General features: G+C 33.1%; 1 protein-coding gene across 1 annotated transcript in view; it reads right to left on the reverse strand.

The window, feature by feature from the left end:
- The window catches only part of Ralyl (RALY RNA binding protein like), a 354,882-nt gene extending 346,203 nt beyond the window's left edge, over positions 1-8,679 (reverse strand). The window contains exon 1 of the mRNA XM_071602169.1: positions 8,406-8,679. Coding sequence (XP_071458270.1) covers positions 8,406-8,661 — 256 coding nt within the window. The 5' untranslated portion in view covers positions 8,662-8,679. The remainder of the gene's footprint in view (positions 1-8,405) is intronic.
- Positions 8,680-26,130: the final 17,451 nt, after the last annotated feature.

Genomic DNA, 26,130 nt, shown 5'->3' on the forward strand with positions numbered 1-26,130 from the left:
ACATGCTCTCTTTAACATTCAGTATTTTAGATTTACTTATTTGTAAAACAAGATTAACTAAATCTAGTATCTAGTTTCCATGAAGAATGTTGGAAAGATCATTTTTTTAAAAATGCAACAAGATGTATCTTAATTTTCTTTAAGAAGGCTGATGAGGAAAAATTATATATAAATAAAAAATGATTTTACTACAAACTACTGATTTCAAATGGCCAGGTATTTATATTATTTCACAGAATAAAGGAAAGAAAGTAAATTGTATTGAATAACATCTCATTGTAAATTATACTCATTTGTACACTATTCAGGACCCTTCATAACCTTGTGAATGGGTTTTTAAATATATATGCGTGTATATATATGTATATATATATATATATATATATATATATATATATATATATATAGCATACACATAGTATTTTTCAATTGATGACCATTTTGAATGTCTGTATAATATAAAATTTGTTGGAAAATTGGATGTTCAAAGCATACAGATTAGACATCAGACATTCCCTTAGTGAAGAAAGAAAGAATGCTGAATAATTTAAAGACTATTTAAAAAATTCAAAGATGTACTAATTAAAATATTTTCTTATGCATATTGCTGACAATGTTCAAATTAGCTAAAGGATAAACTTTTGACTTACATCCTGGCAAGTGGAAGCTTTGTGAGATATCAAGTTGAGAAAAGTATTTTGACAATATGTTCTTTGGTCACGAGGGCAAAGATAACATTTCTTTTTCTTGTCTTTCATCAGTCCAAATGGTAATGGAGTTATATAAGGGTGTTGTGCTAAGTGTTCTTTTTACCTGAAGCATTCTTTAGATGTTTTCTACAAGATTTACATGACTTAGAAATCCCCACTAGGTTTGTATGCTTCTTAAGGGCCTCTGCCATAGAATACATTGTCGAAAATGATTATGTGTACTGTTACTTCACCCCAGGCCCTCTGTCAGTCTGTCCTCTCTGGATGTTCAGACTCTGCATCTAATTCGTACCTGAGGGCATATGCAGAAGAATAATATGTGCCCAAACCGAATAGGATAGATGCAATGGTAGAAGGGAGGCATTTGTTAGGATATCAGCAAGGGACATCACAACTCCTACTTTGTTTTAACAAGCTTTGCATGCTCTAGTCAAATGGTGTTGATTTAAAGATCAACAAAGTGAGTCATCTCAGAACTCACTGCTTTTCACTTAGTACTTTCACAAGGCTTTCTTTTCCTTCATGATTTCTGATGCTGTTTGGACATGATCCAATGGAGAGAATTAATGAGAGGAAAAAAAGCCTCCTAAAAAGCAGTACGTTAAATATGTGAAGAAGAAAAGGACCTTTTAAAATTCATTTTTAAAATTTAATGTCAGTAAATGCAATAAACATGTGGACTGTAGAGGGGAATCAACTTGTTTCTGGTATTTGTGTTTTTAAAGGTTAAAGCAAACTGGTGATACAGTAGTAGGCTATGGTCACAAATACATTATAATTTCTCTAAGGTGCTTCCTTCCACTGAACTTCATTTTTTTTCAACTGGAAAAGATCTACCCATATAAATGGTGAGTTATTGTCAAAATTACAAAACATGATTTTCATATAGATTATTTTGACTAAAACTGCTGGAACATTTCCTGAAATAAATGAATTGTATTTTGTTATTTTGGTATGATTAGTTAGTCTAAAACAGTGATTCTTCACTGATGGCAATTCTACTGCTTGGGAGTCATTTTGTAATACCTAGATACAGTTTTACCTGTCACTACTTGGAAGGAATGTTACTAGTATCTGCCAGTGGAAGGCAGGGATGATTCTAAACATCTTATAATTCACAGGGAAGGCTTCCAAAATAAAAGCCCCAAATGTCAACATTGCAGAAGTTGAGAAATACTGCACTAAAGACATGTATTGCTACATACAGTTCCCCTGAATTTCAAACTGTAGGCACCACGCTACTTGACAACAAGTAATTAAATTACAGAAACACACAAATAAATAAACATAGAAGACTGAGCAAATAGCTTGTAACACTGGACTAAATATGAGTGTAATCTTTAATCTCAGAGAGTTTATGTATGCTGATGTACCTAGGCTGAAATAAAAATTAATAATTGTTTGATAAATGAATGAGTGAATTTGTAATCTCAGTAGAAGAAATGTTATATGTACAAAAGATACCTTACATAATGAAGAACATAACAGTAAGTCAAATAATATTCAACCAATGTCCAGTGTTCCTTTGAAGCCAATCTGTGTTGTACTGTATATACACAATATCATAAGCATTTCTCCATACTTGGACTCAACAGAATGCCATTCAAGACCCTTCACAGCTTGGCATCAATCTTCCTTCCCTCCATTATTTTCCGTAAATTGGCTTCTTCATCCCCAGGGCTTTTTCCATTTCTGTCTACCTGAATTAGGACTCTAAGGATAAAGCTTCATCTACCTGGAATTACTTTTTCATTCCTGCTCACCCTCTTAGTAGCAATTTTAAATCTTTCCTCCTCTGAATAGTCAGCACCCATCATCTAATCATCTACACTGCTGTCTTATTTTCAGCAGTTACAGCTTAAACCATCTATTTAAAGTATAGAATGGCACAGTCAAAAAAAATAGAGAAGATTTTCCTTATCATTAAGATAACATTTGAAGCTGACATCTCCATGTACAAAATTTTACCACATGGCATGTACTATATGCAGGTAAGACTTTAGTTCTTTATAAACGTATCAATTCTGCACTATACTTTATGAACTAATGAAAACTATTTCAATTATACAGGTGAAAAAACCAATTCTCAGTGAATGGCACAGAGTAGAGAAACTGTTTAACAAAGACATACTATTCCACAGGAAGTGGCTGTCTCCTCCTGCTGTGGCTAGGTGAGGTTGATGGAATGTGAGCAGATAGAATGGGCACTAATTTCTAGCTTGAATTGCAAAAGAATCAGACCACTGTCTTTCCTTTGTCTTTAATCCAGCTGCTGGTTGGATGTTTTTCCCAAGGAGACCATGGGAGCCACACACTGAAAAATGTTGGAGCTCCCTATGGCTGGTGTCCAGAAGTTCAAGAACTAAGTCTCCCCCTCTACTCTTTCTCCTCTGCTGGACACTGACTACATTTTATGTGAAGAAAAAATGCATTTGTGTGTGTGTGTGTGTTAACTACTCAAATGCGAGTTTCTCTGATAAGGAAGTTGGCATAGTTAATATATTATACAATATTTGTCCTATGAGAAAGAACAAATAAGTTGGCAAGTCTTGTTTAAGTACAAAGCAATAGATAATGAAAGTGACCATACCTTCCCATTCATCCAGGGTGATCATAATTTAAGCCTGTCTCCACATCATAGCAATCCTTTCCACTCTCAAAATCATCACTGTTTGGATGATAAAGTGTAGGATATGGAATGAATTATCGATAAGGATAAATAGCAAAAACAATGAGGGTTAGCCAAGGTGAGTTTGAATTTTTTGTACCACCATTCGTGTGATAGAGGGCAAGTTCATTTAAGCTCCTACCTGGAAGAATGGGTGTAAATATTCATATTAGTCACCTCTCAGCAATGAAAAAAACGAAGAAGATAACATATGCATGAAAGAGATTTCATGAAACAGCTTTGACAACGTAAATATCCAGTTATGACTCAAATTATGAAAGAACAACATTTTAGGAAATGTGTAGGAAGTTGTCTGTGAATAAAAATCTTTCTTTAAACCAATATGTCATTCACTCTAACCTTTGAATAAAATAAAGATGAGTTTATATTTGATGCATATTTAGGACTGGATTCTACTTAGAAAAAAAATGAAATAAGCCTAATAAATAGTTTGGCTTTTGAGGTTCTAAATAACTAATCCTACATCAAAGAGATTTGTGCCTTCTCCTAGCAACAACCCCAACTCTAGCCATCCAGGGAGCTTGCAAGTGCCCCATTCTCCTCCTTTTCTTCCTCCTTATTGTTTTATTCCTCTCCCTTTTTGTTTTTTCTTCTTGTGGTGTACTTTTCAAGGAGAGGAAAAACATTTTTAGTAAAGTCCATTCGTTCCAACAATAACCACCTACCCAGCCAATTGGTCCAGCATCTATTTACTGAACATTTACCAAGGAAGTGTGAATACTCAGCTAGAAGCTAAGAATTAACCACACACACAGACACACCCTCATAGAATTTACAGTTTAGAGGGAAAGAGTTCACAATATCAATTACAAAATGACTATAAAAACACAATTGAAAAGAACATACCTGCAAGAAAGGGAAGTAAAATGTTTCAACAAGACTTGAGCAAGCAAAGTAGATTTACCTAATGTAATGAACATTAGCTCAAGATCTGAAGAATGAATAACTAGGTAAAGGGAATGAAGAAATGGGGAAGCAAAGTAAGGTGGTCTGGAGCTTGGTAGGGAAGGACATTCCAGGCAGTCAAAACAGATGTGCAAAGGCCCTGTTCAGGGTAAGAACTTGCACTCGTCATGGAACTGAAAGACATCAATTTAGATGGGGTGCTGAGCAAAACTGTGATCTGTGATGGGAGTCTGCAGATGACCAAGAGACAATGTCGTGTCGCAGGCCACAGCAAAGGTCTCAGTCTTTTTTATGAGTACAATGATAAGTCCCTGAAAATTTTAATCAGAGGGTGACATGATAGAATTTGTATTTTGATAACTTCAGTGGATACAAATGGTAGTTGCGATAAGGATACATTGCACATTCATTACTCTGAAGACATTCCTGATAGGTCATCACAAGCATTTGTTATAAGAGATGCTGAGTATCTCTCTCCACCATTTTCTTCTTTACAAAATTACCTTCATTACTTCCTTCAGCATTGGGATTAATAGTGTATGTACCACATTTACTTTAAAATTAACAATCCTTATTAAATTTGCTCCTACCTGAAATTCCATCCATATTTGCAAGACTTTTCAAATGTGAATGAAATTAACCTCATTTTCTATCTTCTGCATTCTTTTTCTTAACCAGACTTTGCTAAGTAAAGACAGGGACCTGTTTACAGGTTATAAAATACGAATGATTTCTACAGATAAATTTTCTGGGTGCTCTGTTCCTTCCACCATTAATAGATAATTTCTAAAGTTCATAAATTGTGTCTTTTGCAAACTTACAATTGTAACAGTGAAATAATCTGAAAATAAAGACATTAGGAATGTTTATTTCTAGAACAAGTGCAATCAAGCCTGTGTAATTAGTGGATACATAAAATTTGGCACAGATCTAAATTTAGTCTCTAACCTCTACATGATGCTTTTGTTTAAAGGATACTTTGTGTGACCTCTCCTATGAAAAATAGATAGTACAAGTCATTTTCGAGTTTCCTTTTATCTTTTGCAGGTGGATAGCAGACACTGGCTGAAAGCAACAGCAGGAAGACAAGAAGCAAGGACAGACCCTGGGAGCAGTCCCTGCAAGCGTGCGTGCACAACCTCTGAAGACAGTTTTGATTCAGATCTTTGCAGATAGTTCATCAGAAATGTTTTTCTCTTTTTTAAAAAAATTTGTCCAAGATATAAATGACGGTAGAATGTATTTTGACATATAATACATACATGGAGTATAACTTATTCTAATTAGGATCCCATTCTTGTGGTTGTACATAATATGGAGTTTCACTGTCATGTCATATATGAACATAAAAAAGTTATGTCAGATTCATTCTTTTCAGGGAACCAAAGATTTCTCCACAGATTCATTATTAGCTACTAGTCTCTTCTCACTCTGTCTGCTCCACTTTGGTGAGTTTATCATTTTCTGAGCTTTAACACTACTTGTGTCGACTCATAATATATCCTTAGTCCAAATCTGTCCATTTAGTTTTGGGTCTGTGAATATAAGATTTTGCTAACATACGTGGATACTCTCAGGCCTGCCCATTAACCTTAACAGCATACATTCACTCATGAACTTATTATACCAAACCCCTTTCCCTTAAAAATCATTCTGCATCAGCTTAGAGAATTATTAAGACTACCCATCCTAGAGACTAGCAGGTCTGAAACCAGAAATATGAACCTCATGTTTAATTCTTTCTCTTTTTCACCCACTATGCCAACTAGTTATAGTTTTATGCATCTTACCTGCTTTTCCTACTTTTTCCTCTCTTTTATCTTCTTAATTTGAAACTTGATCACTTTGAGTGGACTATCAACACCCATGCCTGTGTATAGTTTTTATCAATCATACTAATTTGTCCAACAAACTTCTGGGTTTTCCTTTAACTAAGACATTTCCACATAGCATTCACCTGCTGATGATATTTCAGTGGCCCCTTTACTTACAGCATCAAAATAGCAACTAATAAGATTTGTCATTTAAAAATTTTTGGCAAATTATTATTATTATTATTTAATCAGAAATAGCTAAATACATTTCCACAAGTATCTACTAGTTCATAACACTCAGGGTACGAACAATAAGTGGGATTTTTCAATGAAATTGGTTGAAATGTGGCTTTGAAATAGGAATTTCAACTTAGAAAAAACAGAAAGGTCAGAGTATGAAGGTAATTAAGCAATATGGAGACATTATGGAAAACAAAGAGAAAAATGAAAAACTGACTAATGAAAAGCATTACCTTTCTTTAAGATATGGGAAAACTCAACAAGAATAAGGTAAATAAAAACTATATTCTTGCAATGATTACTTTTGAGTTTACAATAGCAGCCACTTTAGTAAAATATCTTTTGTATTTTTTCTCAAAAACTATTATCTTAGACTTACTTCACATTTTTCTGAATTCCATGCCTTCTGAAACATTTTTCTTAAGTATCTTATATAATTTGATAATGCTCATAATATTTTTTAACACTCTTCATACTTGGTGTCTCAATACTTTCGTTTATTTCATATGGTCCTTTGGCTTTATGTGTATGAACGGGACAGAGGTAATATAAAAATTAAAACTTATAATCATATACTAATGAAGGCTATGAAGGATGGGAAGCTGAATCACAGCATATACGGTGAATGCTAGGGGGCAGAAGACTACTTTATTTAGGTAGGCTAGTCAGGAATAGCCTGTCTTTGGAGGTAAATTTTGAGCACAACATACAGTGAATCAGGGAGCAAATATCCAATGGAGGAACTAGCAAGTCCAAAGCCACTGAAATAAGAACAAACTGAAAGGCGTGAGGCACATCCACGTGGATAGTCTTAGTAGAATGGCACAGGAAGGCAGAGAGGAGATTGGGGATGTAATGGTAGGGCATTGTAGGCACAATACAGAATGTACCTTTTATTCTATGTGATAAGGCCTTAGAAATCTAGAAACAGGCATAATCTAATTGGTGTTTTTAAAAGACAATGTCAAGAGTGGAAAGAGAAAAGCTAGGGGATTCTCACCATAGTCCACTGATGTAAGATGGAGGCCTGTATGAGCTGGCCTTCAGGGCAGATTTAGAAGGCAACTGGGTTTAGAATATATTGGCAAGCAAATTTGATGATGGATTATATTTAGAATGTAAAGGGAAGGGATGAATCAGGGTTGAAACTTAGATTTTTATTTGAGTAATGAATTAATAAGTGTTCCACTTATTGTGAGAGAAAAGTTTAGGCTTGGAAAGAGTAGGGTGTAGAAAATCAGGAGTTTGTTCTGAGGTGCCTGTTGGATGTCAAGAGTAGATGTTGTGTAATAATCAGTCTGAGATACAAGTCTGGGCAGGAAAAGAGATGTAAGTTAGGAAATCATTGACATATTGATTGTATTTTTCCACATGTAGCGAGACACCTAAATATTATCTAATTTTTACTTGTTACCTATACATTAACTGAAAAACATTTTCTCCTGTCTTTGAATTTTACTTCAGAGTATATTTTTCTCTCTGAAAAAATACAATGTTATTCCTTGGACATCAGGAGCATATCTGATTATTACACATGATTGAACAGGTGTGATACACAAGATTTCTAAATCTCTAAGAGTGGCGAGTTAAATGCCTTTTTCTCTTCTACAAGGTTTGCTTCCTTTTACTATATTTTTACTTCTTCCTTACCAAACATAAAAATTGGAAATAAAGAAAATAATTAGCTTCTCTGAGCAAACACTAAGCAAAGTTTTGCTTAGTTTACTGTTACCTGGAAAATACACACCTTTTCAAGGAAAATAAAGTTACATGTGATGCAAATTTATTATTTGCCATATTCTGTTAACATTGGTCAAAGTAACACATATTAATTACAAAGCAGCCTTGATCTCAAGTTTATAAATTTGCATGCAAAACATGATACCTACATGCAAAAGGAACCAACATACCTATAAATACTCAAGCACTATAATTGGCTAATGAAGAAAAAGATATTACAGTGATGCTGGCTTTGCAAAGACAAAACCATATGCAGATGCGTGCAGAGAAAACCTACTATGAAATCTGAAAGGGAACATGGCTTACCGAGCGGTTGACCCGCGATGATCCTGGCATTCTCCCCAGCCACGGCAGCTCTTGCGTGCCGCTCACTCATGTACTGTACAAATGCATAACCTTTGTGAACGGAGCATCCGACTATTTTCCCATATTTTGAAAAAATGGCTTCAATGTCAACTTTCTTGACAATGGCTGTGTTTAAATTGCCGATGAAAACACGGGAATTGATGGACTTGGGGTCATTCTTGTTGGTGACATTGCTGGTCTGTGTTTTGCCAGTCATGGTTGGCTCACCTTGTTTTAATCCTTAAACAAACAAAGAAACAAAATAACACAGTCAGAAAGTAAATAATTAGGTTCCTAGGCATCACTGGCTTTTTTTTAGCTCTTCAATATTATACTCAGGAGAACTCAAATCCCAAAGTTTTACTGATTTTCTTGAGAAAAAAAAATTAGTAATATAAAAATTATACATTGCATGGCTAAATGCAGGGAAAAATACTTAACATAATGTTTTGAATAAATTCCTGGTTCATTTATCCAAAATTCATTTCCAAATAAAGACTGAACATTTCATAGAATTTTTAAAAATTTTTTAAGTAAGCCCATTTTTGCAAAATAAAGTTTGAGGAATAAATTGCCTTTTTTATGTGAACAGAAAAGAAAATGCAACATGAATAAAGTTTGATGAAATATCTAATATAGCAATGTAACCTCAGTTAGTCTTGGAGAACATGCATTTTTATTTCTCCATTTTCTATAACAGGTATATATGTTATCTATTTCAATATCAGAAACCTATTATCAGAAACCAACAGTTAATTCAATTAAAGGCTGTGGAAAAGAAAAAAAGAAGGTATTAAAATCAGAAGTTAAATTAGAAAATTTAACATAAGGAAAGCATAATCTTGAGGGTAAGAGATTTAATTAGAATTAATTCTGTACATGTTATTTAACTGAACCAATAGGAAATGTCAATTTTTTTAAAAAGCATGTATAGTCAGTGTTCATCAATAACCCGAAAATTAGTAGAATTGATAAAACTATTGAAATTTTATTTTCAATCTAATTTTTTTATCCCTTTAATAAGAGGCCTAAGGACTGCTAGTATTTTTTTTTTAAATTTTTTTCTGAGCTTGGGAGAATGCTTAATTGTGCTTACTCCAACCTAATGAAACTTTTATTTCTAAGTACTCCAGCACTTACGGATTTAGTTTTAAGGACTTAAAAACTCACCTAACACCTATACTTATTAAACACATATATTCTGCCAGACATCATCTTCTATAGTACCTATTTATTTAAAGAAACTCTTATGGTGAAACTGAAATGTTGACAAACACACTCACTGACATTGATGATCCTTGTTGAACATTGGCTAATTGATACATTTTGTCAGCAACAAATCCATATTTATATGAGGATTCTTAAAAATAATAAATGCATTTGATTTTTAAGAACCATTTAAAATGACATTTCTAAATTAAGTATTAAGGTGGTAGAAGTCTTAAACGCATGTAAATTGGTATCTGAAAATCTATCCCACATGTATTTAAATCAGATACTCCTAAATTAAAAATAACCAAGTAACATAAAAGTATTTTGGATAAAACTGTTAATTATTACTTATGTGGTTATTAAGGCTTTACTTCCAATGGGACCCTCAACATTATGCATTTGTCTTTATAATGAAGGTCAGTTTAATAAACAAAGTGTTAAATCATTTACATAAAAATTAAGACATCTTTAGAAACGAAGAATATAATGTTGCCTTGTATTGTTTCACCTTAGATATATTTAACTGGCTCCCTTATAAATTACTCAAACTAGGATTAAAAAAAGGAGAGGTCATGATTTTTTAAAAATCCTGTCATCTGAGCTATTGTATATCTCAAGACAAATAATCTCAGAATCAACTGAAATAAAAAAACAAATAAAAGTATGTGTATATAACAATGTTAGCTTTTTCACATAATCTAGTGTTAGGTTCCATTTCTTACAAGAACAGGCCAAAGTCAGTAATATGATCCATGGATGTCATATTATTTTCTTTTTGCTCACATGTGATAAATATTTTTAGAAATATTGTTATTTGCTATTGTGAATATTTTTTATGTTTGACATTTTATTTTCTGGACAGCGGTATATTGGGTAAGATGCAAACACAAGAAATGTTGGATTACATCAGACCCATGGTCTACAGAGCCCCGAGGTCTGTATTTGACAGTGGTCCTCAGTCAAATTTAATAGGAAGGTACATTTGGACTCTGAGTTCTCACTGTAAATGTCAACATGTGATCTTTGACACCATCTGTTTACCACATGGGGTGACCCTCATGGCAAACTCCCGACTGTCAATTGTATAATTGTAATTAATGACTACAAAGTACCCTAAAATCTATATGCATCTAATCTCTCTCACAAAGACTCAATTGCCAGTTTCTATCAGCATTCATGATAATGAAGGAATTATTTTGTGGTGTCATGTGTTATTACTTCAACATTCTTTAAAATCAAGACTCAAGTTAGTTTCTAATGTACCATTACTTGATTATTAGTCTAGTGTTTGGTTTGTACATTTCTGTAACATGCATTTTCAATCAATTGAGGAAGGACTTCCACTGTCTGTCATGATAAAATAACAGGGACTTAATTAAACCTCCTGATTCACACAATTAGAAAACCAGGTAAACACAGATGAAGCAACTGTTTTTCAGACATTAAACCACAAGCAGTGAAAAGCTAAGACATCTAAGAGAAAATAAATTAAGTCCTAGGATAGCCCCAGTTTTCTGCCTGGAAAGCATGTTTCAGATCTTGGAGGCATACAAAAGGGTGGGGGGAAGTTTTGCAAGTAGAGACACTGACATGAGATGAGGAGATGGAGAATAGAGCACAGAGTATCTGAGGAAGTGGGGCAGTGTGTGTGTGTGTGTGTGTGTGTGTGTGTGTGTGTGTGTGTGTTTGTTACTGAAAACTGAACCCTAGCATTGATTGTATGCCAGGCAAGCATTCTAGGAACTAAACTAATATCCCTATCACTGTGAGGCAGTTTTTATGAGAAAAGAGAGCCATGCAGAAAAAGAACTACAGAAATCTGATTCAGGCTGTCCCTTGAATCAATGCTGAACTCTGACATGCATACAAAGGGTTAAATTCCATGTGGCTGGATATAAAGATATTGTAAAGCTGTGAACCAATGAATTTCAAGATCCAAAACGGCTGAGAATTATTAAAGTTCCTACCAGCAAAAGTGGAAGGTCTAAACTGACTTCCAAAGCATCAAGTTTAGACATCAGAATTGGTGGACCTTAGTTATTGGTAACAAAAGATCCTTAGGCCAGTCCTAGCAAAATGTCAAAACCAAGTGATGGAACTAAAGCAATGAAAATGCCTATCAGAGAAAAGCATAATTAAAAAAAATAGCAACATGAAATGCATCATCTCCAGAATCTGGATCAAAACCGCCTAGTGATCTTAGGCACTTGAAAAATATGACTGTGACCAAGAGAAAAATGAAACATATATAAATGAATCAAATGGAACTTTAAAGTATACAAGTTAAAGTATACAAGAATTCTTTAAAGAAACCACTGGCTAGATAAACAGGTGATAAAGCTTTGCAGAATAGATAGGGAAATTTGAAGCTGTGGGAATAGAGAATAACCAAAATGTAATATATAGAGAAAACACTGAAAAAAAAAATCTACACAGGGCTTCAGAGCTCAGTGAACAGTATCAAGCTATTTAATATACATATCTCTGGAGTCCCAGAGGAGCCAACAGAAAAATATTCAAAAACATAATAGCCAAAAATCTTCTAAATATGATAAAAATGATAATCTCACAAATCCTAGAATCTCAATGAATCCCAAGAAGAATAAATACACAGAAACCCATACTAGATATATCAGAATCAAATTACTGAAAAGCAGTGATAAAGAGAAAAATTGGGGCTGTGAGGCATTAAGAAAATGCTTACATTCTTACAGAAAAATGGGAATAACAGTCAAAGAAATGCTGCAACTACAAAACAAATGACAAGGGAAATATTATTTTTTTTTCAGTAAAACAGTTTCTTGGTTCTTATTCAGAAGTTTGAATGAGTTAAATTGTCTCTATGAAAGGTGCTATAAAAATAAAAGATAAAACTGTAAACTATGGTTGTCTCATTGAATTTTCTGTTATGATGTGAATATTCTGTACCTGCACTATCAAAAAATGTATTTATTAATTATGCATGATTTCTGAAGTGCAGCTACTATAGCTAGCTAAGGAACTGAGTTTTAAATTTTACCTAATTAAAATAAGATCACATTCTAAAGGGTTGCTCTACACAGAAAGATTAACAGGGTTTCAGCCCCCTAAAATACCATAAATCAGAGACTATCTAATTATTTATGTCTAATTCACACTTTGAAAATGAATAGCTAGTCCTGAACACTTAGGAAAGATATGATTGTGTTAGTTAAATTTAAGAAGAACAACAAAAAATGTTTAAGTAGCTGCCATGTGAGAACAAATTTAAAAGATTAAAGTTTTTATTCTGAAAATACCAGCAGAGATGGTGAATCCTCTGTAAAATCATAGAGAATGTGTTTAGAATAAATAAAGCTTTTCATGCTATTTGAGGGAGATTTCTATCCTTGAATCCCAACAGGATATATTAGTTATGAATTAAAGACATCTCTAAAGTGTACTTAGAGAAAATATTTTTTGGAGCATATAAAATTAACAGACAGTAAATCACATCCTTGCCCCAGATCTGGTGGTCCTGAATTTTGTAAATATTAGAGGCACTCAGACTAAAATAAAGAGTAAACAACAGAATAAAAAGTAAACAAAAACAATAAAAACACCCAAATATTCAAAAGAATCAATCAACAATATTATTATATACCCTATTTAAGAACTCCAAATAATGATTAAAGAGATACAGAAAATAAAATAAGAAAATATAAATTATATCCTGAAAGTTACTATTGTTGGATTCTTGAGCTATACTCAAGTAAATACCATAGGAAAATGCTAGAGTTTACATTGTTAAGAATATAGAGATTAAATAGAAGTAATAGAAAAGAATCATATATAGACAGAGGTAGCAGGTTAAAATTGTAACTACACATTGTATCTGTGACTAAATTATTAAATACATCTTATTCCACTTTGCATGGCTTCCTTTGTTTAGGTAATTAATTAAAATACACTCAAGTATGCTAAGATATAAAAAATTGAACATATAGAAACTAAAGTTGCAATTTGTCAGAGAGCACACAAATTAGAATGGGGAGGAGATAGATAATATCCAGCTGAGAAGACCAGAGAAACCTTCTTAAAACAGGTAATATTTGAATTAATTATTAAAAGATAAAAATTTAATAGCATGCATAAAAGGACAATTGTTTTCCAAATATTTTTTTTGAATTCACCTTCATGTACCAGAATAATTTTTTGTTAAACATGTTAATTGCATATATTCATAGTTAGGAAAAGGGAAAAACATAGTTAGGAAAAGGGAAAAACAGAACACAAATAAACTATTTAAGCATGTCTTCTTGGACGAAGTAAATCAAAAGAATGCCATAAAAAGTCTGAATTTATTCTTCAAAAAAGATCCACAAGCTGGGCGCAGTGGCACACGCCAGTAATCCCAGCAGTTCCAGAAGCTGAAACAGGAGAATCGCAGGTTCAAAGTCAGGCTCAAGAACAGTGGGGCACTAAGCAACTCAGGGAGACCCTGTCTCTAAATGAAATACAAAATAGGGCTGGGGATGTAGCTCAGTGATTGAATGCCCCTGAATTCAATCCCTGTTACCCCTACCTAAAAGATCCATAGTTTAGAAAAATAAATCCACCACACCAGTGACAATTTTTCAATGGATTTTAAGAAAAACTTCCTGTCAAAAATTTTAAAAATCTGGGTTTGGGTTGTGGCTCAGAGGTAGAGCACTCACCTAGCACATGCAAGGTCCTGGGTTAAATCCTCAGCACCACATAAAAATAAATAAATAAAGGTATTGTGTCCAACTACAACTAAAACATAAATATTTTTTTAAAAATTTTAAATCTATGTGTAAAACTGTTTTGTGAAAAATGTGATTTCCAGTTTGCAATGAAGATGTCACCATAATATATCTGGTATTATCCCTCTTATTTACAATTACGATGAAGATTCCAGTCTTGAGCAGTGAACTGCTTTCTGAAGCAAACCAAATGTAGGCTTTTGAAAGTAAAAATATGGGATATACATAAATTTGAAAAATTTGAATGGTCATATATACACATAAAAGAAAAAATGTAATCCCTACGTGAAGACATTTTTTGTAGTTAAAATTTTATTTCTTCATCCATTTTTAATACTTAGAAACTAAATTATAAATTATAACAAATATTTTATCACAATCTATATACCAAGTGTCATTGCTTATTATTTGAACACCCATTTTATTACGTTGCTAAATAACTTACTACATACAACTTAAATTCTTGCTTGGTAATAAAGTTATATGATCATATTCTTTGTGTGCTTGATTGACATTTGTCTTATTTCCAGTTTTCTTTGGTCACAAAAATATATTGAGATGAACCACAAATTTTATTAATTGTAAATACCAGTGTTGAAATTCCTTGGTCAAATGGATGGGGAATATTAATCGTTATTAATCCTCAACTAGATTCCTGAATGGTTGAATATTTTCCCACTAGCCCCAGCAGAACAGAAAGTGTCTGTTTGAAAAGCATGCTCAAAGCAGTTTTGACAGCTGCCAACTATTCCCTAAGTATCACACTCCAGAGTATTTTCAAATTCATTAGGTTAAGTAGGAGGAATGGAGGGACCAAGAAAGAAAATACTCTGATTTGTAATGGTGAATGAAGAAGTTCAGAGTTAAGCTAGGCTGGTTCCAATAATAGAAAAAACACAATTCCCTTGCACTCAGGGAAAAATGAAGTAGTGTATGGAGCTTCCCAAGCATATCATCAGTCATTATTTAGAAATGCAAAAAAAGCCATTTGTATTTTACTTGTTCAAAATGTGATTTGTTAAAACTACAGATTACATTTTCAATATGTTGGTGTTACAAAGTTATATGTGAATGATTAGTAAACAATTCAATAGTTGATTATGAAGAATGAAAACACTACATTTAAGAACTCAATCTTTCAGCAGTTTTCTGTCTTCATAATTCAATTCAGTTCTACACTTGTGAATTACAGTCATGGCAAAAGCGAAATTTACTATTCATAAAGTTTTTGATAACATTGATTATATTCACATTAAATTTGTCCACTTTTTCAAAACTATGCTCCTCAGACAGTGAATGAGGTATGTGGTAATAATACTATATATGAACATAACAAACTAATTCCATTTTATCTACTATTTTATGTTTAGAAACAAATAATGGTATTTAGTATATTTTTGATAAGAGCCTATGTTGGAAATAGAGGTGACATGATAAATTTCATGATATTGATTAATATGAAAGACTTAGGAAAATGAAAAAAAATGCTTAAAATCTCAGTGACTAGAACTATAAAATTATGTAAATGATATTTCATTAAATAACTCATCAAAATTTAATGAAATTATTAAGAGCATCATTAAAATAAAACTATTTAGAAAAACAAGGATGATATTAATTTGTTTATAGTAAGTAAATAATATTTCCTAAAATACAGAGACTAGATTTGAATAAGACCAATAATGATTAAGATCTAAGTATTTTGCATTTGGAGATTGAAATTAATTGAGTGAAAAGCAAAAATAAATATATAGCATTGACAATGTAACATTTAGTTTAAAAAATTAATTTTTGTATAGATTATTCTAACTACTAAATTGGAAATCAATGGATATTTGTAAGTCAACATTTAAAGCAGGTAAGAAGTGGAATATTAATAAGCTTCTGTGTTAAATGTGATTAAAATTAGTTCGGTACATACAAATTACTAAATGGTTGGCATTTTGTAAACAAAGATTAATGGGAGGTATTAAACTCTCACTTGGGGAACAGTTAATAAAGAGCTGCAGTCTCAAAGTATTATGGTCTATGAGAGACCATTACTGTGGTTTGAAAGGGGTTAGACACATCCATGCAGAAATGTGGCAAATCTGAAAGAATACTGGCTAGGTCAGGCCAAAAATCACAAATAATGTTGGAAAAAAATAGTGCAACTCTTTTCTTTATTGATGTATTAGTCTGAACTGTCATGATAAGGTGCCATACTGAATAGCTTGAACAACAGTAATTTATTTCTTATAGTTATTGAGGCTGGGAAATTGGAGATCAAGCTAACTTCCCCTCTCCTTAGGTTCCTGGTGAGTGATCTTTTTCTGACTTGCAAAGGGCTGCCTTATCATGTGTCCTCACAGGTAAGAGCAAGAGGGGTAGGGAGAACAGGAGGGACAGGGAGAAGGACAAAGAAGGAGATGGAGGGGTGGAGACAGTGTGCTTGTGTTGACTTCTCCTTCTTTTATGGATACTAATTCTATTACAAGGTCCTCACTCTTATGACCTAATCTAAACCAAATTATCTTCCAAAGGCCAAACACTATCTATCACATTGGAAGTTAGAATTCAACATAGGAATTTTGAGGAGACAAAGTTCTGTTTATAGCAGTTCACATTAACCAAGGGTGATCTTGTGGTTTTGAAGTTTAGGGGAAATGGAACAATTTTCCTACGAGAAGCAACTTTATAATTGGTATTATATCTGATCTATCAGAGATCCTCATATAAGCATGTCTATTTGTTCAATAACTACATTAAATGAAAAATATTACAAAGAAGGAAAAACAAATAATCAACTTTAAGTCAGAAAGTTAAACATCAACTTTAAATTAAAAACAATAAAATCAAAGAGATAAACCATGTGATGGTATAACTCAGACATATTCACTCCAAAGGTTCATATTCTCTGTAACATTCATATTCTCTGTAACATAATCAAATTGATATACTTCTGGGAAGTTTAGTGCATGTGAGAGTCTTGAACACTTTCTCCTCTGCAAAATGAACATTTAGTAGCAAATCTGTCAAAGATGCTGATTGTAATTATGCCTTTATGATAACTTTCCATTGCTCAACATGACCTAGTCAGAAAATTGTTTTGAGTTATATTAAGAAGTCAAACCAACAATCATGAGACTCTCTTACTTGACTAGGGGAAATAGGTCAATCAGGGTCAGTACCCACTTATGATAAAAGGGTCTTAGGAAATGGAACAATTAAGAAACAAGCTTCCTCTGATCCATTGAAGATTTTGTGATTGGCACTATAGAGACACTATCAGGGATTGTGCATTAAGAACAGACACAACCCTGTGGAGGCACTGACTGCTGTTTGAACCATTATATGTCAGAAAGGCAAGAACCACGAGGCTGCATTACCTCAGTTTGTGACTGTCAACAGTATCCAGTGGAAATGAAAACCTGTTGAAAAGCCCTTCCTAGGCTGGGAATAGGCAGTAATCAGTAGTGCCTTCATTCTTTGTTATATCATATTTTTTTAAATATATGTTGTAGCAAATGCTTGAAATGGCTTTAGGCAAGAGATTATGAATTTTAAAAGACTGTCTATAAGTCATCAAAGCTATCTTAATAAAACAGTTGTTCAACACTTAGTTTATATTTCATAAGCAGACAGCATTTATTGTATACCATTGGGCTAGGTGCTTATTAAACATTCATTCACTTGCAGTAGTCCCCCCAACACACACACACACACACACACACACACACACACACTTATTTCCTCTGGGATCTGGAGTATTTCTAGAAAAGTGTTCCAAGTTACTTAAGGGAGATATCAATTACTTTAATGCACAAGAACTACACATTGAGAGGCCTCATCACCACCATAACTAATGTCACATTGAGGGGAATAGCCACAAACTACTAGGACATATTTCATAACTTATATTGAGAGAGAATGGCTGATAAAGTATCTGGAGAATGCCCAGAGAGTGTTCCTAATTTTTTTTTAAATTTAATTTTCTTATTTATTTTTTTCCTAATAAATGATAAGATTCACCAAACGGTAGATTCCTAATAGTGTCTCCGAAATAACATAAAATAAAGTAGATAATAACATAAATTTGTATTCAACTTTTTCTGAGTCACCTGATAATAAATATTATGGCATAGTTCACTTCACAAAGATCAGTAAGACAAATATGGAGAATCAAGGCAGGAACATGACATTCACTGCTAAATGCATATTATATGGTGTTAGCAATAAAGAATTAGTAAGAGGATAACCCTTGGGTATACATTGAAATAAAAATCTGATTTATTCACTATATTTATTCACTGAATAAACATCTTCCTCATTTAAAAACTCTCAGGTCACTTAAAACTAAATTTTAGGAGGTAAACATTGCTATACCTACAGGAGAAATTCACTCGCTCTTAGTTAACAGGTCTATTCCATTCTTGTCCTCTTTTTCAAGCTGTCAATCATGACAGTTCCCTCAGGAGTTAAATTTAGACCACTAAGTGATTTCATGTAGGCTACTAAATGGCCTGCAGAGATGAACAACTTTCAATCATTATTGATGTTGCTTTGGCAGACTGGCCCTGGAGTGAAAGGTCTTAAATCCCACAAACATTCCCCTGAAATTTCCTGTACTCCCCTAAAATATAAATAAATGTCCTACAAGAGGTGAAGTGGTGGATTTCCTTCAGCAAACTAAAATGTATGGGGTTGCATTAAGTAGCAAAGAAAAATGGTACAGTGAAAATTCCTTTTGTATGTGTACATCAGATAAAGTCCCTGTTTACAAATTTCTTAAACTCAACTGCTATGAATATAGATGTGGTGTCATATATGATAGCATCTAGCTATGCAGGTGTTGCAAATAAATGACTCAGAACATAATTTCTCAGTGGAAAAGATCCTATCCTTGTGGATGCAGTAGTCCATGATGATATATAAGACTTTCCACATCTTCCCTCCCCTTGGCTACCACATAAGGCAGATTCTGTAAAATATTGGAAAATTTTAAGAAATGAAGAAATTAAAAACTATGCATGCTCTTCTCTGGGAAAAAACTATAGGGTTGTTATTAATGTTCATCCCTTTATACACTTAGTCAAGTTTAAGAACTGGTAAGATATTACTCTAGAAATAATAGCAAGCAGAGTGACTCTAGGTATGAGGTAATTAAGCCACTTAAGCATCTTAATTCACTGAACATTTATAGTTCACACACATAAGCATAACTAGTATAATATAGATTTTTAAAATAATACAGAATTTTAAACTTTGAGAGAAAAATCTACCTTAATTTTTAAGAATGTTTGTCAATCAAAGTTATACAAACAAGGATTCCATTTCCAGTTCTGCCTCTTTCTTGCCAAGTAACTTTGGACAGTTATATAGCCTCTCTGATTGTGTTTTCTCTATATAATTTAGAGATGGCAGTAGGAACTGCTGATATGACTTTGAAAGGTTTCAATGAGATGGAGTAGAACATTAAGCACAGAATTTGGCATATAGGAAGTGATTAAAACTTTAAGCTTAGTTATTATTTAGAATATATGCATGAGTTAGAAATTCATGCCCTAGATTGTTTCATTCAACAAAAAGAATGTTTGCCTATTTTTAGGTATACTGGGTTGATTCAAGGATGATTTACATTTCTCCTTTGGTAATTTCCACATTTTCAGACAATTTTCCGGAAATCTGATGACTTTTATGAAACTTGGATTTGGATAATGATTCTTAGTGTTTTATATTAGTTTATTTCTAAAATTTGTTTGCAGGGTTCTTTGGAGATGTTGCACGACCTCTCACAATATTTTGTATGAGGTTATTGCAGTATTGAAGTTAGCACATTGGTATCAACAGAAATTCTTTTGAATCAACTCTACCTGAGAGTGTTTTAATTCACAAGTGACAAATCATAGCACTGGTTGATATTCACCTGTGCTCATGAGCAATTGTGACCCTACAGGTATCTTGCTTTGGTGTTATGGTCTAGGCCTTGCTCAGCACTGACATACACATAATAAGGACATGATGTTACAGAAGCTCTGTGTTTGAGCTTCTACTTAGAGTCTTAGGAATGACTTTTACATTCTCTTTGCATCTTTGATTTTACATGCAAGGCCTTTTATAGCCTCTCCAGAGCTCAGGGCGGTTACACAGCTCTACGCTTCAACTAGAGTGTACAGTTCATGTACTCAGGTAATAGTGTTCTTCATGACTCCTTTTAAACAATTTATAAGAGAGAATTTTCTACACATTTGAGATACAATGAAATGATTATGTGGGGATGATACCTGGGAAGAGCAAATTCCAGAGTTGGGCCAACTCATTGCAGACTGCATTTATTCAGTCATATACCAGATGTACTCCTATTAGCTCCTGTTAGCAATCCAAGTGGATGGCACTGATAGACATTAACATTCACCTGGTCTGTTGTACCCATACACTGACTGATAAAGCTGGTTTATGGTTTAAAAATGTCTGCGCTAAACCAAAATAGAATATCCAGAACAGATCTGTGTCTTTCAGAGCTGAAACCTAGATTTCTACTAATGAGAGTTCTCCCTCTTAACAGGAATATAGTATGTGTACTTGAAAACCAGGGACATCTTACCCTGGTAAAGTGAAGAAAGGTATTGAGTCCCCTACTTGCTATTGGAGTCTTCTTTCTTCATATTAAAAAGACTTGTATCTTTTGCTTGGCTTCTTGACATCAATTTTTGTTTAATGCAGTTGTCACTAGAGAGTTTCAAAATGAACTTTACATATAAATTATTCTCAGAGTATATTATTTAAAATGCTGAAAATTGTAATGTTGAGACAGATCATGCAGCTTCAAAACAGAAGCAACAAAATTTCTTCTCCAGACTAAGGTTGCACTCAGAAAATTTAAATATCTGGTCATTGAGTTATACAAATTTTGCAAATGGAGATAAACTGATTATACATTTGACTTTTAGAAAATTGTGGAGAAAATTAGATTAAAAACAAAGTGAACTATTTTGGGGGTTTATCTATCAATTTATGATTCTCTTATTTGCCTTATTTTTCCTAATAAGCTAAATTCAGGGATGACATCTATAATACAATATATATATATAATATATAATGTACACTGACTGAATCTTAACATAATTTACCTTAGGATTTTGAATATATTCAGGCTTCAATTCTTTCTGAGTTAATTAAATGTATATATAATTATTCAAAAGATAAATGAGTGGGTGGGTAGATATCTACTGTTCTTTTTGTTTCTCACTGATATTACTAATTGAATTAAATGTATACATCTATATCAACACTTGCACCCAAACTCCAGCCCCACCAACCAAGAAGAAAACAATTAAAATATTTTATTTTTTATAATTTTGAAGTAATTTTATAACAACAGTATTCATTGATATATCTATTGCTTTCAATGATAATATGATGAATTTTACTGAGAGTCAAACTCCTGACAAGAAACATTCAGATTCTGCTAGAGGAGAAAATCTTTCTAAAAGGTTAACATTTGTAAAAGGCTCTGTCATACCTCATGGGCAGGAAATAGGTTTTTTTCCTTGTTGTGTCAACTGAAAATTTATTCCACCCTTATATACTGTATGTAGAGAATTTTTCTTGTCCTTTATGTGCAGAGTGATTGCTGCCCTTTCTGGCATGACTGACAATCTAAATCAAATTGAAGGACCTACCTATGTACATTAAGTAGGTTGAATTACAGAATTTGGTAGAGATTATCATATTTATCGAAAGAAGAAAAGCACAAATTTGAGAATCAGAAATATATGGCAAATACTTTTGACTACTATTAATAACAGTATGCTTTTAAGTCTCTCATAATCTTTAAGAACAGTGTTAAGAGAAATATAAACTCAACAATGAACTAAGGCATAGGCAATCTTGTTTCAAATGGAATTCAGTATTTTAAGATGGCATATAAAAACATTCCTTCATACAAAAACATGGTAGCACTACTATACACAATAGATTCAAACAGGAAAGTTAAGCTATTTAAAAAAAAAAAAAAAACTGGACAGGGAGTGGTTCCTCTATTTTATGAGAAAAAAGCCTGTGTTTTACTAAAATATATTTAGAAATAATCACTATCACCATGTAGCTATTATTTAGTTGATAGCTGTGGCTTATTCAGTAAGACAAAATTGAATGTCACTTAGGATCACAAACATAAACACGAATGACCTCAATTTTAGAAATAGTTATAGAGAAAAACATAGGTATTGAAAGTATATAAGTAGGATTTATGGGCATGAAAATCCAGAAGCCAAAATGATTTTAAAAGAGTGCTGATACTCTTTTACCCACTGCATATTCAGTAAGCATTATTTGTAGTATTATCTGATTATGCCCAAGGTTCTGTAAAATACTTACATATAACAAACCACTTCTAGAGAACCATCTGCTAGAAATACAAGGGCTCTCTGGAGGACTTTCTCATCTATAACACCACCACCGCCTGCAAAACCATGTCTCTGGTGTAGTCTACACCTGCAGGCCACAATCCACACACAATACAAAAGCTGCTCAGAATTCATGCTAAAGTCACATAATGCCTTTTATTAGATTGAGACAAAACTTATGTCGCTCTGGTTTGGATGTATGTGTCTCTATAAAATTTATATGTTGGAATTTACGCTCTAATGTGATAGCATTAAGAATGCGGTCCTTTCAGAGTTGATTAAGTCATAAAGGCAGAGCCCTCATGAATGGGATTAGAAACCTTAGAAAAGAGCTGGAAGGAATCAGCTCAACTCTTCTGGCTTTCCATCCTGTCCCCCATGTGAGGACACAGTGTCCAAGTTGCTGTCTTGGTAGCAGAACCTGGTCCTTACCAGACACCAAACCTGCCAAACCTGCTTGGACTTCCCAGACTCGAGAAATAAATTTCTGTTCTTTATAAATTACCCAATCTCAAGACATTTTGTTAAAGCAACAGAAATGGACCAACGCAGACACCTATTGTTAAATTTTAAACACACTGCAGGACAAACAAAATGAAGCAAAGAACTTAACGCTTAACTCATTAATAGTTCTTGTGATACTTCCATGACATTAGAAACCCAAGTCCTAAGTCCTAAATCAGCCTGGTATAATGAGAGTAGCAGCCTGAGAATCATGATCTAAAGCAAAATGCTAAACAAGTTGGCATTCTTGATGTCCTCCAAGTAGAATAGATTGCCTTTTTAATTGGATCAAATCAAATAATAGGGCAAGCTTTGAAAAATTCTTTTTTTTTTCCCAAAAGAAATTACAGATAGCTTTCACAATGCTTGGCATATGGTACTTGTGTAATAAATGTTAATCAGTATATATACCAGACTACGGTTCCTTTTAAGATTTTTTTTAATGTAAATCATATTTCATATTTACATAGCAATTTAAACATCACAAAATGCTTCATTATAATTATCTCTTTGATCCTTACATAAACCTTGTGAAGAAGATGGGACTTGTACTATTGGTTCTATGTTACACAGAAAGCAACTAAGCTGAAAAATCTAGTGATGTTGATCATACAACTACAGGACAAAGTCCAAGACCAGCTAACATTCAATTTAGCACTAAGCTTAACTCCTATTTGTGGTTCATCTTAGCACAAAACACTGAGTTAATTTGATCATTGTATTAATATTAGTCTTAATCACTGGGATAAGTGTTTACCTTATACATAAATTAGAGGGTCTCATTTTCTTGTGTTAGCTTGACTATCACGTGGTATTGAAATCCTACCCTGTAGGATAATAATCTCTGAAAAATAGTGTTTCGAAAGTACTGTAGGACCTTTTCATGTGTCTAACATGCCTTTCCTCAATTCTTCCTCAGAATCACTTCTCTTTACAATGATAGCAACAAGAGTACGTTGACTCTAATGCATCAAGTTAACAAGTTTTTATTAAAATTCTTCAACGCAGACTCTTAGAAATGTCAGTCATTAATCTATTGCCAGGTATCAACTGGTGAAATATATCCTTAATTTTCCTCTTTCAGAACAGATTAGAAATGCATATAAAGCTTACCAAAAGAAAAATCCATATCTCAGTTTAGGTAATTGTAAAATATATTGTCCTCAGGACCTAATAATTACTGAGCAAAATGTAACCTCAAACAAACTGCTTGTAATTGTCTACCACTGTGTCCAGAACCATGGCTATGAGCTAGCCTCTATGGATGCAGGGTAAGACCTTCTCTGTGCCAAACATCTGCCCTGTCACTGAAGAAAAAAAAATAAACCTCTGGTAGCTATAAAATCACTCAGGCTTATCTCCCATGTCACAGAGCAACAAGGGGCAAACAAAAACCCTATGCATTTAATGAGACTTGACAATCCATCCTTGATGGCAAATTAATATACTGTGTAGTTAGGCAGACCTTTTTATTTCCTCCTAATTGCAAGATGCTAACCATATGCCACAGTCTGAATTTCAGACTGAAAGTCGAATAGTTTATCTTACCGAGCCACAATTTCTGTGTGTCGCTTCCTTGTTGAACTGCACACTTAGAGAATCTATAATTAGACTTTGGTATTTGATACTTACACAATTAAATAGATTAAAATGGGTCCTGCATGGGCCAATAATACCTGTGTTTCACAAGCTAATAATGATTATTAATTCAATTATGTGCACCTGCAGTCAATAAGGAAAAATCAAAACAAAACCTTACAAATAATTATAATATTATATATGATGGATGAATGAGCTTTGGGGAGAGTCTCCTGGTCATTGTAGAAGTTGTTGCTACTGTTTATTTAAAAAGAGGGGGGCTTTGGGACAAGGGGAAGGCAGTGAAGAAACACAATGAGCATTGTGAACTCCACCATTGTTAACTTACCAGGTCAGTGAAAAAGAAACCTAATTCTATGATACCTTCTAGATACTTTGTCGCACTTTCTAGATAAATATCAACTCAGTGACAAACTTACTCTGACTGCAAAGTATACAATTTGGGTTATATTGAGCTCTGCCGTGTGACAGATTTCAGATGTAGAAATGTATATTTCCCTTGTTACATTGAGAAGAGAGTAAAATATCTGTTATCCTGGAAATTTAAAAAGCGGATCCCAAAATGATATTTCAACTACATAAAATTTAAGTAAGCTATGTAAAAGTAACATTGCATGAATGTGGATTTTTAAAAACTCTGCTAAATAATCTAAGATGCATTTTAAATAAAATACAAAGTCCATCATGACCCAATATAACATACATATTTTTCTTAAATTTGAAAACCACTCTTTTTATTCTAATGATAATCCTGAAAACTAACTACTTAAGTTCCTTTTCCTAAGCAAAAACATTATTTCATTTAGTGTAACTAAATACATTTATGAAATCTCAAAAATTTAATAACCTAATATTTCACAAAATATTTTGATTATCAGTATTTTTAAATAACAATTTGAATTGCACACTTTATAATAATTAATGACAGAGATAAGCTTGAAAAAAGTCCAAGATATGAATTAAAAAAGCAACAACAGCATACAAAAACAGAATCCGGAATCAAGTGGTCTTTGGTCAACTTATAGCATATTTTCTATTAGCTGTGTGTCTTTGAGAAAGTTATTTAACTCCCTTGATCTTCATTTATTCTAACTTGTAGGACTGGGAATGGCTTCCCTTTCCTCATAATGGTGGAGTATAGATGAATGCAATTATTACAAAACCTTGGTAAATGTAAAGACTTAAAATATTAACCACAGAATGGTGATTTGGTTGGAATAGAGTTGGCCACAAAAGAAA

This window comes from Marmota flaviventris, chromosome 15 (assembly GCF_047511675.1).
Source record: "Marmota flaviventris isolate mMarFla1 chromosome 15, mMarFla1.hap1, whole genome shotgun sequence".
Taxonomy (NCBI): domain Eukaryota; kingdom Metazoa; phylum Chordata; class Mammalia; order Rodentia; family Sciuridae; genus Marmota; species Marmota flaviventris.